This window comes from Columba livia, chromosome 2 (assembly GCF_036013475.1).
Source record: "Columba livia isolate bColLiv1 breed racing homer chromosome 2, bColLiv1.pat.W.v2, whole genome shotgun sequence".
Taxonomy (NCBI): domain Eukaryota; kingdom Metazoa; phylum Chordata; class Aves; order Columbiformes; family Columbidae; genus Columba; species Columba livia.
Genome location: NC_088603.1, coordinates 145,705,917 through 145,722,185, shown reverse-complemented (window position 1 = coordinate 145,722,185; position 16,269 = coordinate 145,705,917). Strand labels below are relative to the sequence as shown.

Genomic DNA, 16,269 nt, shown 5'->3' with positions numbered 1-16,269 from the left:
ATTACTCCAAAGCAGGGACTCAGTAACCGACACACAACAACGTGTCTTTGGTTTAGGCAAAAAGAGATTTAAAAAGTGAGGTCCTTAATATTTATGCTAAGTGCCAAGAGGATCGAATGCTTATTTATTTAATGCTAAGATAAAAATCGAAGTATGCAGTATTTAAAGACTTACAGAAAAGGTACTTCCAACCCCCACTCCCCAAAAAAAAAAAAAAAAAAAAAAAAAGTTATGTAAAACACTGCTATTTTTTAATATTTAACAAAGGGAATATGACTCTTTCAGCCTGAGAAAGACACAAAGGTCTCTCTTCTCCTTCTTCAGAAATGAATAAGCTTTAATAATCTACTGAGATTCCTTACTACTGAGAATATTTCAATGCAGTAGAATTTGTTTCAAAGTAATAGCTTTCCTGCTAGAGATAATTTGTCATGTCAGAGGGGATGATTATTCATGATAAAGCAGTGGCACTGTTGTCAGCAATTTTTTAGGAATGGGGGATAGTGATTAATTTCAGGAATACCATCTATTGAGAGCAGACATTAGTACTGCAGAATCGATCAGACACTTGGAGTAACAGTTGCCAAAAAGTGAAACAAGCTAAAAGCAAAGAGCACATCAAAGATATAAAGTAACAAATTTAATAGAAATTTGTGGGTTTGGTTACTTGATGAGAAGAGACACAGATCTCTGCTGAGTATAAATGGCTGGGAAGCTGTGCCTTGGGCTATTATATAACAAATCGTCATTAAGTTCCAAGAAATAATTAGCCGCAAATTTTTGTGCTGATAGAAGATGAAACCAAAGATGGAAGACTCAGACCAGACATCTACATTTTCCCCATGCATTAAATGTTTGCATGGGCATAGTAACAGTGTAACAGTATGTAAGAGACATTTGTGAATACTTAATACCTAGCACATTAGCTAATCTGTACAAATTTCAGTCAGTAGGCACTGAAGAAAGCAATATGTCAAATTCCTTTGTCCCATGCAAAGAAACATGAAGACACCTAGCCAACAGTAAAATCTTAGTGTTTAAAAGAATGGCATAACTGTTCTCCCGAACAGTTTTATATACCAGGTTAAACTATGTAATCTAAGTCAGAACCGTTTACCTCATATTTTTGCTTCCCATTTCTGTGACTGTGCTGCTGTCTTTTTTGATTTTCTTTCCGTCTTCAAATATTTTTATGTATTTCTCTTCTACAGAAATTTTTCAGTCTGGCTTTTCCTACAACTTTTTTTATTACCTTTGTTCTGCACCCCAAGCTCAGGTGATCCATTATTTTTGGTTAGAAGATGTTGCTGGAAGGAATGAGAAAAAGGGTAACTGGTCAGTTCTGAAGAACTAATTTGTTTTCCTTTGATGCTGGGACAGAGTGGTTGGATTTTGCTTGTTTCTCTGTTTGTTATCTTGAAGGGAAGAGGGAAAAGAAGACATCAGTGATATAATTAAATATTTGTTCCTCTTTCCCTTTTCTGCAAATGGTCACAGTGTAGCTCCAGGTTTTAATTAGCCAGGCAGAGAGGAAATTCAGCTTTTCTTGATCATGATTTTTATCTCACTTGCAAACTGACAAAATCAGCTGGGGGGGATGAATCAGTTAATGTGCTCTCCCTTGTTTCTCTCTGTGTAATTCATTGCTATAATAAGGACATCTGCCCAGGAAAACTCATCATCTGAAGTTTGAAACCTTGTTATTCACGTAAATTCCCAACATTTTACCATAATATGCTGGATTCCTCCCTGACAGCTTGGGATATAAAATTCATCTGGATGTCTCTACAATGAAATAGGTTTTCTCTGGAAAGGACCAGAATAAATATATAGAGTAATATATCAACAGCTTCAATGGTTCTGGGACCATTTGGACCAAAATAAAATCTGAATGAGTACTTGATTATCTTACTTGGCTCTATAACATGTTAGCATTGATCTCTCTATTAAAATTCTAAAAAATTGTGTCAGTTCAAGAAGCTATCAATGTCATGTACTCCTCCTGTTTAGGGTAGTATTATCAACAGTTTTGTCACTTTTCCTAGAAAAAATTTCATGACTTTGCAGGGTTTTCCAATGTATAGAGAAGCAAATCTTTGCTTTTCTTTTTAACCAATTATTGTATTTGTTAAACACTATATATTTTAGAGTAAAACCCTCATGTGGTGATGTTTGCTTTTTAAATACAAATAATTAATAGGAATTAATGCAATATAAACAATCTTGATAATATTAAAGTTATTATTTTAGTGACATCAGTAAATCAGGTCTCATTACAAAATCTTATAAACTAAGTTATCTCAGTGATTAACGACATTCTTCTTTTTAACCTATTTTTGATTTTTGCCTCAGTCTACACTACCTCAGTTGACTACTGAAATTTATATTCCGGTTTATATCAAAAAATAGATTTATGACACTTAGAAAGAACTATCTGAGAAAGATGTTAATACTTTCACCTACTGCAAATTCAGAAACATACTATTGGAATTCATTCAAAATTAAAAAGTGAGCAGAACTGAAAATATAGGAAAAATTAACTTTGCATTCAGACAGATGAAAGAATTGGGATAAAAAATAGCCTCTTGATTTATAGGTGAGAAGGATTTTTTTGTATAGGAAAAGGCTGCTTCAATCAAAATTACTTTTTTAAAGAAAGATTAGTTCTTGAGGAAATCCTGTTACACCATGCATGATTTTTAAAAGTTGATGTAAAACATTGTTCTTCAAAAGACTTTTGTTGACTGAACATTCTGCTTGGTCTGGTTGGTTCTTCACGTCTCAAGGTTTTGATATGTTTTATTTTAGAAAAAAACCTGGACACCTCAAGGTATACCTCTTCAGTTTAACAATGCATCATTTAAATCACAAATAAATTTACCACAAACGCTGTGTCAATACCTGTTAAAAGTTAAAAATAAAAAAAAACCAAACAAAACTGATACTTTTTTTTTTTTTTAAATCAGTATATTATATGAGATTCCTAATTCATAAAATTGGATTTCAAACAGAAAAATCTGTAGAAATATATTGCTTGAATATCTACCATTGGCAGTCTTTAGTTGATAAAATGTTTAAATAGTTCTTTCTTCACTTTTAAGAACTGTGTCAGAAGCTGTGCCATAGATTTAAATCTGTCATGATAAGTTCTCCTGACCTCCTGCATTCATTTGACCCTTATATAGTCTATGGCTCTTTAATTTTTGAAGTGTTGGCATTTTTTTCACTATTATATGATCTAGAAAATGAAAACCAGAAAACTCACCCTGGTGTGCCATATCATCACAACTGTGTGTTTGTCTATTTATTTGCTTATAAAAGGACATTTTTTTTCTTTACTTTATAGTGAACTTCACTGTATTTTCTCTTTTTAACTTCATTTCCACCTGCCTATCCTCACAAAAGTTGTATTTGCTTATATATTTACTGAAGAGGTTGAGATCCTGCCTATTTATTTTTTTTTTTTTTTTTCTATTTAACAACCAAAAAAAAAGACACTGTTTGGAGTAGGTGAGACTATATTTGTAATTTTTTTTTTCCAACTGCTGCTTTCTTTAATTCTGAAGACATCTTTAATTTTTTTGCACTCAAGAAGCTTAGGCTGTTGTGGACTGCATGAAGTACATGTGGTACAACAGTGCAAACTCAATAGTAATGTCATCATAGGATAGCTATTGTCATCAGGTTTTTATAGATGTTTCACTGGGAACAGTAATGTTTCAGAACTGTGAAACTTTAGTTTCAGAGTTTTTTACTTCGCAAGTTTATAGCAGATTTCCAAAGGTCTGAATTTCTGTGTGGTCTAAAGCAAGAGGGGATTTGTTTTTCATTTTACTTTATTTTGGTTTTTAAATTACATCTTTTCTGATGGTAAACTTAATGAGTGAATGAGAAGACTTTTGAGGTTGTTTACATTTGAAGCAATTTAAGCTGCCATAGAAGGTTGTCTGTTAATTTTTGAAAGAAGGAAACAGAACCTAGGAAGACCATCTGCGGTGGTGTACAATAAGTACTGAGCCATTCCTGTGTTCGGTTTCTATTGGCAGAAACTTAAAACAGAACCATAATTTTGTCCTGATTTTCCAAGCACTGAGTTTTCAAAGTATTTTCTAATCTTGTTGAAGTCACTTCAAATGAGCATCACATGTCTTTGATTTTGTTTTTGTTTTTGTTTTTTGTTTTTGTTTTGTTCCTATCTGAATGCTTTTTGGAACTTTTTTCCTGACTCTTGGTTTTCTTCCCCCTTTTTCCGTCCTTCACTTTTTGACTAAATCTATGAGCTTGTAGAAGAATTGTGGAAACTTTTTTCTTTCTCTGCATCTATATACTAATTTCAACAGGTTTCTTAGGTTTGCAATGATGTTTTCTGTCACTTATCTGAAACTGCTGCAAGATTTCAAACTAACAGATGTAATATACTGTAATTGTGTTTTCTTTCTTTTCTTCTTCACTAGATTAAGTCTCTGTGTAAATCTCATTAGAGAGGTGCATATCCCAGATCCTAGATTTTAATGAATCAGATATATAATAACAGAGGTTTATTATGTATGCCACTGGCCTTTAAAGAATTCGGGTCAGCATTATATCGACTGTTCTTCTCTTACATTGTGATTAATGCAAAAACTGTAATTAAGGTTTTTGGACATCAGAACTGTGTACTAGTAAAAGTGTACTAGTAAATGTTTTACCTCTTTTTTTTTTTTTTTTTTTTTAAGAGCTTATTTGGTTATATTCCACTAGTGCCAAGTATGAAGTGTCTTGAAACACCTTATTCTATGATTATTTTCCTTATTAGAGAGTTCTGATATTTACCAGTTTCACAGTATTGTTAATTAATTATTTGGCTGTAGACAACTCAATTTACTCTTTATTTTTTTCCAAAATTGACTTTTTCAGGCCCTGTTCTCTACTTGCATCCTAGAGATCCAAAGGAAAATATTTTCTCTATCAATATTTAAAATATAATAAGAAATAAATATAATAGTAATGAAGCTTTAGAAGCAATATATTGCATGGATTCAACTAAATGATAAACTACTACAGAAGTTTTAGTTTGACCTGCTGTTACAGCAGTTGCTGTCTTTCATACAGTTCAAATCAAAAGGGCTGACTACTTACCAGCACATTTTAATGAAAATAAAATTTTGCTCTATACCTTAGATTATTTGAAAATCAATTAGGAAGTCTATGCAAATTTAGACTTGCTATTTCTAAAAGAAAAGAAATGCTTTAAAATGATATTGGCAGTTCATATTATTCTGGAAATGGTCATCTTTGTCATTTTGACTTAAGTGATGGTTCTAAGCTAACTTTAAAAATATCCCAGTTTAATTATGAAAATAATAGTTTATCAGACCATACATTAAAAAAAACAACAAATGAAGCACAGTACTAAACCTTTAGACATGTGGTTAGCTTTGCATAAAAGGGAACAGTGAAAAGGAATTGTAAAATAAATATAATTCTTTCAACAATGGATATCTACAGTGGAATATCAGTTTGTATCTTTTCTGCAGAGTAAATTTCTCACATAATTAAACACAAAATTTGCATGAAATAATCCTCAGACATGTCTTGGCTATGGTGTTCTCCTTAGCACTGCCGGGAAGATTCCTGGATCAATTTCTGGTTGTATGCTGGGTACTTTCCAATTTTCAAGTGGAAGAACTGCAGGAAGAGTAGGTAGAAGAAGAAAAAAGAGCTCAGGGTCAGAGTACTAATGAAAGCACTTTTCAAAATTTGTTCTTTTTAAATGAAGAAGTCAAAGTTCAAAATGCTTGTTCTTAAACACAGAGAGAGAAGCAGGGTGGCCAAATGCAATTGTACCAGAAATTCTATTACTTGAAATCCAAATTTTCTTAAAACTCCAAACACCTTTAATAGCTAACCATGATCTCTCCAAACATAAGAAATCTGGTTCTCCTGCAAGTTTGGCAGCATTAGTGTGTGTGAGGTATATTAAATATGGCAGGCTTTCAATCCCAGAGAGGATTTTTAATTCAATTTCTGATGATATTCCAAATGTCCTCTCTTGTTTTTTTGTCTGGTTCAATTATCTAGATGTTTGTCACATCTGAGAGATTACTCTTCTCCAGCTGTGTGAGCAAGGAGGCAGTTATTTTGAAATCGGTAGTCCCTTCTGTACAATGCATTAGAGATATTAGGTGATGAGTAGGAGAGAAGTATTGAAATATCCTTAGAAAGCAAATAAATTACATACTGGGGATAAAACCTTGAGTGTATTTCAGCTGACTGTTGAAATCAGACTTTCGTCTGTGGCAGTGGTAGCAATCCTTTTAGAATGGAATAAGAAGGTTATTTCCTGTCAAAGAATTGTGTACAAACCAAAGTAATTAAGTGTCTAAGGTAAGGGAAAAAAACTGTATTTTCCTGTGAAAGTAATGATCTTCTTCTGTTGAGTGGCTTACAGGGTCGTTGATTTATGCTACATCTTTTCTGAATTTCCTCAAAGACTGGCAACACTGCTGAAGTTACAGCCTTTTTGGTTTTGGTTATTAGAAATGACTCAAAAATTTTCTGTCAAAGAACAAGAAAACAAAAAAGAAAACGGAACAAATATTTATTTCAGCATACGTAACAAAAATGTTATGGATGTTTTTGTTAGATGAGATCCACTTGTTCATTTTGCTACCTTGCAATTTTAAGCCATTTGCTCTTTAGGATGGATTTCATGTGAATATGAGTAGTCCTTCTGTTTTTTAGACCTTATGTTTCTCAAAAGAAGAAACATAGAATCATAGAATGTTTTGGGTTGAAAGGGACCTTAAAGATAATCTAGTTTCAAGACCCCTGCTGTGGACAGGGACACCTTCTACTAGGCCAGGTTACTCAAAACTCCATCCAACCTGGCCTTGAAAACTTCCAGGAACGGAGCACCCACACTTTCTCTGGGCAACCTGTTCCACTGCCTCATAAACCTCATGATGAAGAATTTCTTTCTTATACCTAATTTAAATCTACCCTCTTTCAGTTTAAAGCCATTACCCCTTGCCTTACACTACACGCCCTTGTAAAAAGTCCCTCTCCAGCTTTCTTGTAGGCCTTCTTTAAGTACTGGAAAGCTGCAATAAATTTTTCACAGAGCCTTCTCTTTTCCAAGATTAACCCCAGCCTTCTCAGCCTGTGTTCATAGGAGAGGTGCTCTGGCCATTTGATGATCTTTGAGGTCCTTCTTTGGACACACTTCAGGAGGTCCATGTCTTTCTTACGTTTGGGACTGCAGAGCCAGACACAGTACTGCAGGTAGGGTATAATGAGAGCAGAGCAGAGGGGGAGAATCACCCCCCTCGACCTGCTGGACACACTTCTTTTGATGCAACCCAGGGTATGGTTGGCTTTCTAGACTGCAAGCTCACATTGCTAGCTCATATTGAAATTCTCATCAACAGACACACCCAAGTCCTTCTCCTCAGGGCTGCTCTCAGTCCATTTCCTGCCCAGCCTGTATTTGTTATTGGGATTGTCCTAACCCACATGCAGGACCTGACACTGGGCTGTCTTGAACTCCATGGGGTTCGCATAGGTCCACGTCTCAAACCTGTCAAGGTCCATTTGGATGGCATCCCTTTCATCCAGCATGTTGACTGCACCACATAGCTTGATAACATCAGCAAACTTGATGGAGTGCATCCTATCCCGTTGTCCATGTGACCAACAAAGATGTTAAATAGCGCCAGTCCCGATACTGACCTCTGAAGAATACCACTCATCACTGGTCTCTACTTGGACATCGAGCTGTTGACTGCAGCTTTTTGAGTGCGATCATTCAGACAATTCCTTAGCTGTTGAGTGGTTCATCCGTCAATTGGTCTGTCCTTCAAATCCATGTCTCTCCAATTTGCAGACAGGAATGTCATGTGGGACAGTGTCAAATGCTTTGCACAAGTCCAGGTAAATGACATCAGCTGCTCTTCTCTTATCACCAATATTGTAACCCCTTGTAGAAGGGTACCAAAATTGTCAGGCATGATTTTCCCTTAGTGAAATCATGTTGGCTGTCACCAATCACCTCCTTATTTTCCATTTGCACTAGTGTATTTTCCAGGAGGATCTGCTTCATGATCTTGCCAAGAAACAGGCTCGATGTTGACATGAGAGGGCAAAATATTTTGTCCCTCTCCCCCTTTTCACAGCTGAGAGAAGTGGAAGACAATGCTAAAGTATTTCTGAACCTTTTTTTTTTGAAAAGGTGGCTTAAACAGAGATAAGAAATGACTCTTTAGATGAAAAAGAGTGCTTTTATAAGGTTCTCCAAATGTAGTGATAATTACTTTACAGTGATAGCTTTTTTTTGGCTGGTATTCTGTACCACTTCCACTGAGCTTTTTATAGGGTTTCCAGCCCATGCTAGCAAATTAATGGAAAAGACATTTTGGCACCTAGTTATAGCTCATGCAAGAGCAAGACAATCTATCTTATCCAATTATTTGCAAAGAAGTATAACTATCTTTTCTCAAATCTTAAAATTATACAAATCATACATGAAGAAAAAGTCTTAAAATAAGCTTATTTTGAATCCTTTACAATGTCTACATATTGGCACAATTTTCAGTAAACTGTGCAGAGAATAAGTGTTAAAATATCTTGTTTGTGAAAGCAAATGCTTTTAAGAAAAAACTGACATTAAATGGTAATTTAGTTAAGAAATCTGAAATTTATTGGAACTCACAAGAGCTGATTTTCACAGAGATGCAACGATGGTGTTTTTACATTGTGTGCTTCACAAACACAAGGTTTTGTTGTTGTTGTTACAAGGCTTTATTATACATGTCAAGGAAATAAGCATTATATATATATGTATAAAATATTATTGACAAAAACAGAAAGTAAAAAAATAAACCTATGTAGACAGACATAACCACAGCAGAAGTAGTTATTAGTACTTTGGGAACTTAAAAAAAGAAGAAAATCTCATAATTAATCTGGGGGATTTGTTGTTTTTTTGGGGAGGAAGGGGGCTTGTTTTTTGTTTGTCTCAGGGTTTGTTATTTTTGTTTGTTTGTTTGTTTGTTTTCAAATGATCAGGTGAAATATTAAACTTAAACTCTGATCAGTTGGTAGAAAATTAATTGTAAAAGCTGCTATTTGATCTGAGATGGAAGTGAAAGGATTTTTGAAGCAGAAAGTATTGGATTAAGCAGGAACAGAGGTCTACATGAAGACAGATATTTCTGAAACAGCAGCAGCTCTAATGCCTTGTAGCTGGTATGGATCCCTACCTCCCTGTGAAATACTACACAGATGCACCATACTTCTGGTGTGCTGTGGGGCAGTGTTGCTGCTGGCATGTGCACCTTCTGTGTCTAGCACAGGCAGAAAACAAGGCTCCAAAAACAAAACAAAAAAAAGGAGTTATAATGTTCTGGTAGGAATGGACACCAGTGAGTGCCCTTAGTGTAAAAGTCACCAGTCACAACTGTGATAAAAGCATAATAGAGAAAGAAAGAAGTATTCAAGCTGTTGGACATTTGAAGGAGACGGAGAAAAAGGTGGAGAGTAGCAAGGAACTAAATGCAGTACATTAAAAGAGGCAATTATCTTGCATGTTTTATGCAGAAAAGAGGCTAATTCAGAGATGGAAAAGCATAAATGAAAGCGAACTAAGACATGACGAAAAAAGTTAAAAAGTAAATTTCAAACATAGTCCAAAATAAAATAAAGTCATTACATCTGATAAAAAGTTCCTTTTCTCTATTTTGTAAATGGGCTAGAATATCTTCATGAAAAGCATGGAAGAAAAACTAAAATGATGGTTTAGAAAGAAAGATTGTGCATGTATTTTCCAAAAATGGGAAGAACTGATAGGAGGGGGAAAAAGCTTCACAAAATAGTGAAGGGTTTATGTCACTATGAAGTATATCACTGTGGCATTCCAATAGCTTCTTTGAAGTGCTAAGAAACACATACAAGAGTATAATATATAACTACAAAATCAAGAGGTTTCACAAACAGGACCATAGGGGAGAATAAAGAAACAACAAGGATAAACACACAGGCACCATAAACCCTAAGGTGATGATAATGCAAGTCAACAGAAAGAGAATCCAACACAACAGAAGGGAATTAGGAGAACAATCCTAGCGAAACTGAAGGAAGACTGAGTTATCAGAAAAGATAGAGAAGAAAAGAAGCAGCATATGAACAACTCATCTTCCATTTTCTCAGTTTGCTCTTAAAGCAAATAATAGCAAGTATTAAATACGTCTTTAAAATGAAATATACAAGCAACTTAGAGATGTGTGTATTAATCAATGCAGACACAGTATCATTATTTTACGGTGGTGACTGCTCCTAAAGAATAAGTTAAACAAAGGAGGTTAAACAAAAGGTGTGGAATACTTACAAGGAGTGAGGTGTAGAAATATGTTATTAATGGTATAATTGAATGGTCAGGAGGATCTAAAAAGCAAAAGACAATCTTGTAGTACATTGAGCATGCATAGTTGTGGGACATCCAAGGGCAAGGAGTATGGCTGTGTCCTAAGTATTATAGAATCATAGAGTGTCCTGAGTTAGAAGGGACCCACAAGGATCATCGAGTTAAACTCCTGTCCCTGCATAGGACAACCCCACAGTTCACACCATGTGTCTGAGGGCATTGTCCAGTCTCTTCTTGAATACTGGCAGGCTTGGGGCCATGACTACCTCCCTGAGGAGCTTGTTCCAGTGCTCCACCACCCTCTGGGTGAAGAATCTTTTCCTAATGTCAAACCTAAACTTCCCCTGGGACATCTTCCTGCCATTCCCTCGGGTTCTGTCACTGGTCACCAAAGAGAAGAAATCGGTGCCTGCCCTCCCTTCTTCCCTTGTGAGCAAGCTCTGGATCATGATGAGGTCTCCCCTCACTCTCCTCCAGGCTTAACAAACCAAGTGACTTTAGCTGCTCCTCATACAGCTTCCTCTCCAAATGCTTCACTAGCTTTGTAGCCCTCTTCTGGACACTCTCCAGTAGCTTAATATCTGTTTTAACCTGTGACGTCCAGAACTGCAGACAGTGCTTCAGGTGAGGCCACACCAGTGCAGAGCAGAGCGGGACAATCACCTACCTGCCTGGCTGGCAATGCTGTGCTTGATGCATCCCAGGACACTGTTGGTCCCCTTGGCTGGCAGGGCCACTATTAGCTCATGTTCAACCTGCTGTCAACCACAACTCCCAGTTCCCTTTCCACAGAGCTGTTTTTCAGCATCTCATCCCCCAGTCTGTATGTACAGCCAGGGTTGCTGTCTCCCAGGTGCAAAATCAGGCATTTGCTCTCATTGAACCTCATGTGGTTGGTGATTGCCCAGTTCTCCAGTTCGTCCAGATCCCTCTGCAGTACCTCTTTGCTTTTGAGAGTGTCAACAGCTCCTCCCAATTTTGTGTCATCAGCAAACTTACTTAGTAATCCCTCAAGTCCTGAGGCTAAGTCATTTATGAAGACATTGAAGAGTGCTGGCCCTAAGATGGTTCCCTGTGGAACCCCACTAGCGACAGGTTACCAGCCCAACATGACCCCATTTACTAGAACCCTTTGAGCCTGCCTGGCCCATCAGCCAGTTGCTCACCCACTGCATTGTGTGTTTACCCAGCCATATGCTGGCCATCTTGTCCAGGAGGATACTGTGAGAGACAGTATCAAAGGCTTCACTGAAATCCAGAAAGATCATATCGACAGAGTTCCCCTGGTTAACTAGGTTGGTAACCTTGTCTTGGTAACCTTGTTAAGCAGGACTTTCCTCTCATGAACCTGTGCTGGCTGGGACCAATGACTGTGTTGTCATTTAGATATGTTTCAATATCTCACAGAACAATCTTCTCCATGATTTTGCCAGGCACAGAAGTGGGGCTGACAGGCCCGTGGTTGTCGGGGTCATCTGTGTTGCTCTTCTTGTAGATTGGGACAATGTTTGCCAGCTTTCAGTCATCTGGGACCTCTCCACATTCCCAGGAACATTGCAAAATCATGGTCTTTCTATGACATCAGTCAGCTCTTTAAGCACCCTTGGATTAATCCCATCAGGTCCATCAACTTGTAGGGATGTAGCTGGAATAGCAAATCCTTTACAAGTTCCGGATTGATTGGGAGTTTATTGTTCACTCAGTCATGGTTTTCTAACCCAGGGTTGTGGGGGCCCCCAAATCTATCTTCGGTGTTGAAGACCAAAGCAAACATTGCTTTGTTAGAAGGCATTTTTTTTTAGAAGTCAATGAAAGTTGAATAAATAGATTAAGTAAGAATAGATGTTACTGATACTTACTGTAATCCCACAATAAATCAAAGGATGACTGAAATCAGGAAAAGCAGCAATGCTTTATGATTTCAAGAAATATTTATCCATGCAAAATTGATGAGAATTAAACATTTGAATTTTAGAATCTGGTAGAAAAAAATACAATGGAAACTTTGAATCATGCTAACTATTAAGAGAAAAGCATCAGTGCTGTTTGTTGTCACACTTACTCCAACAAGTATTTTTCTTTTCTAGTCTAACTTCAAGCTTTTCAAAATTGTTTATCTCATGCTTTGAATCAAACCACCTCTTTAATGAAAAGCAGTTTGCAAGTAACTTCTGTTTTGAATGCTAGTTATGAAATCTAGATGAAAAAAGATCACAGTATATGTTACCAGTTAATTCAGCATGAATTTTGCCTTGTTAAAATAAATGTCTTGTCTTCAGCATTTGATCAGACCAGTCCATTTTGAATGTAACCAAGTTGGTCTGACGAGGTGAAGACCATTACAGAATTGAATAACACATGAAAGTAGAGATTAAAATGAATGCCATATGGATTCTGTTGGTATGTTTTTTATTTTACAAACTAAAAGTGTAAACCTATCAAAATCAAACCTCATTGTTCATTTTTTACCATTCTTGGAATTAAAAATGTGTCTTCTGACACATGCATAGCTGTGTTACATTCTGCTTGTCATTGCTGAAAAATATCCAAGTTATATCATCCTGCATCCCATGAATAATTCTCTTTTGTTACAGTTTGGATATTTAGTAAAAGGAGTAAGTGGAACTTCTGTATGTCATGGAAATTCATATTTCATACATATGTATGGATAGAACATTTATTGAATCCTGTATGAGGAATTACATTCCCTAATAAGTAGTGTATCATCTCACAAGGCCCTTTCTGACTGTTTTGACTCTTTTTTGTAATATAATTTTATTTTGGCCACCTGTTACTTGAGTTTGTTTGCTTGTTTGTTTGTTTGTTTTTACAGCTTGCATTCAATTAACAGAATTGTACACGTGATCAATAGCTATACTGACTTAGATACAGCAACTGTGACACAGGCTCTGAATTATGGAGCTGTATTATGACAACAAGACAAAGTTCACGTTGTGCTTTCCACATCTGGTCTGGAGAGATGCATAGAAGTTAACCATCTGTGCTATTTAAACTTCAAGTCTATCAAGTTTTTTCCTCTCATTCAATAGAAGTAGGCCTCAGCAAGAGACATCTAGGAAAAATTAAATTGATAAATACATACATGCTTAGCTATTTTAAAAGTTTTATTCCAGTGACTATATTTGTTGGGAAGTGGTAGATTTCTAGGATGAAGAATCTTATGATGAGTAAATAGTTTATTTTTGTAAAGTGACTTGCTCACAAACTGTATTCTGAAAGATTTTTAAAGTGCTAAATAAAACAGTTGAGCTTAAATAATGAATAATAACACATAAAGGAGATTTAAAAATAGTTTGAGTATATGAGGGAGATGCAGAAAGACATAAATAAAACAGAGTCCTAGCAGTGAATGTTGATAACAAATGAAAGTGCATAAGCACTTTTATGAAAATGAATTCTCTAAGCTAATTTGCAGTAGAAGGTAAAATTTGCAATACATGTCAGATGAGGCAAACAAAGCCCTAATCACTTTTTAAGAGGATCTCCATTCCCTCTCTGTCCTATATGTCTATGATATGCTGATATTTGTAGTAAAAAAGTAATCACATTTCATAAGAGGAATTTTTTCTCATAATTAGAGATAAATATGAAAAAGGATACGTCCTGCTTCTGTTGCCCAGCAAAGTTACTTTACAGTATAGCAATACAGTATGTAAAATCTTAAGAGATTTCCACTTAATACTTCAGAGAAAAGGGTCTCTGCACATTCAAATGCTCAACACAAAGACAAGCTTGTGAATATGCCATAAAGACGATGATTTAATTAACTCAAATATATACATATGTGCATAATTAAAGAGATGGTATCTGGTTTGTTTTTTTGTAGTTTGTTATGAAATGTATAACATGTTTCTCTGAAGGCACATGCTGAGCAACTGAGTGCTTTGTGCTTTCTCTCAGTTTATGAAATCCCTTTGCTAGCAGAATGGACTTGCTCTGAGCACGCTTGGGGAAGATAAGCTTCAGGGGTGCAAAAGGCAAAGAAGGAAAACTGATCTAATATTAAAGGCATAAGAGAAAAGAAAGCCTGCAAAGGGGATGTAGAACAACAGTCAGACTGTGATGCTGATGGAAAGAAAAAAAAGTATTCTAAGGACCAGGAACAATTAGGAGCTCCTGTAACTGAGCATTAAAACTGAGAACAAGAGTATAGAAAAGGACCTGCCCTGCCAGGTCACAGTGACTTGGGCGAGATCTTTTTAAAATTATTATTGTTTTCTATTTTTTCACAGAAAATGGAATTTTCTGTGAAAATTGTTTATAGTCCAAGAAAATTTGGCTTTTGAATGTAGGGGCTATTTCTGACATTTGGGGATATTAATGTTAAAAAGGATCTATTGGCAGATCTATATTTCAGCTTTGATCCCCTGTACTGATTTGGGGTAGGACAGAGTTAATTTTCTTCATAGTAGATCCTATGTTATTTTGTTTTGGATTGCAAACATTCTCTGTTTCTCATGCTGACCCTCCCAGCAAATAAACCTACAAGGGGCAAGCAACTGGGAGGTGACACAGCTCAGATAGCCAGCCCAAACTGATTAAATGGATATTCTATACCATATGAAGACAACTTCCATGATCAAAGCTCATGGAAAAAAATAGAAGAACAGACATTCAGGATTTTGATGTTTGTCTTTCCATGTTACTGTTAGATGCGATGAAGACCCGTTTTCCTGGAAATAGCCACCTGCCTGTCAAAGTAGCCAATGAATTCCTTGATCTGCTTTGCTTACGTGCACAGCTTTTGCTTTACTTAATCTGTCTTTATCTAATCTACACATTTTCTCACTTTTAACCTTTCTGATTCTCTCCTACATCCTGCTGGGGAGTGAGCTGATGACTGTGTGGAGCTTAGCTGACTACTGGCATTAAACCACAATGCCCATTTAGAGTTAGTCAAAACACGTAAGCTGTTCATCTTAATATTTTATTTAGATATAGAAAAGCTTACTACATTCTTTCTAGTTACACATGCACAATGCAATTATCTACATGAGGTAATAAAATGACATAACACATGGCTATTTCACATTGAGTCTTTAAGTACGCAACTTTCATAAACCAGAACTATTGATAGAAAAAGCTTGTTCATCATGAAGAGCCTTTCAACCTCGTCCAGTCCCAAAATCTGAGGAGGAGCAGCAGAAGGTTAATAGATCTAACCTGTATCAGACTGGCAACAAATGAAGACTAATTTACTTTGCTCTGGTTACTTATCTTCATTTTTTCAAAAAAGGGAATTGAAGCAAATACTTTGGCTCATAGGTGACAAAATATACTCATAAGTGTTGTTTATATATATATATTTATTTGGAGAGATGCTACCATATGTCTTTACATAAACAGTATGGAAAACACATTTGTTAGGTGGGTGGGGTTTTTTTGCATTAAGTGGCCAGAATTTGTATTAAAACATGGGCTTTACCTTTCTAAATGCAGTCCTTGCAAAGAAGTATTTTGACAATTTTTTAGAAATCATAGATTTCAATTATGTATTTTATTGAAGTTTGATATAAAAATGGGTTGCTAACTTTTGTCTCCTTGGATTTTTTTTTAGGATTTATTTATACCTGTGGTGGAACTCTAAAAGGACTTAACGGCACTATAGAAAGCCCTGGCTTCCCATATGGATATCCAAATGGTGCAAACTGTACATGGGTTATAATAGCAGAAGAAAGAAACAGAATACAGATTGTCTTTCAGTCTTTTGCTCTAGAAGAAGAATATGATTATTTGTCATTGTATGATGGGCATCCTCATCCTGCAAACTTTAGGACAAGGTAAAGAATAAACATTATTAAAGCATTTACTTGCTTGTATCTTAAAAATATCTAAGAAAATAATTAAAG

General features: G+C 35.9%; 1 protein-coding gene across 6 annotated transcripts in view; it reads left to right on the top strand.

The window, feature by feature from the left end:
• The window catches only part of CSMD3 (CUB and Sushi multiple domains 3), a 631,749-nt gene that overhangs the window by 72,328 nt on the left and 543,152 nt on the right, over positions 1 to 16,269 (top strand). For all 6 annotated transcript variants that reach the window (XM_065054280.1, XM_065054281.1, XM_065054284.1 and 3 more), the window contains exon 2: positions 15,978 to 16,200. In XM_065054280.1, coding sequence (XP_064910352.1) covers positions 15,978 to 16,200 — 223 coding nt within the window. The remainder of the gene's footprint in view (positions 1 to 15,977; positions 16,201 to 16,269) is intronic.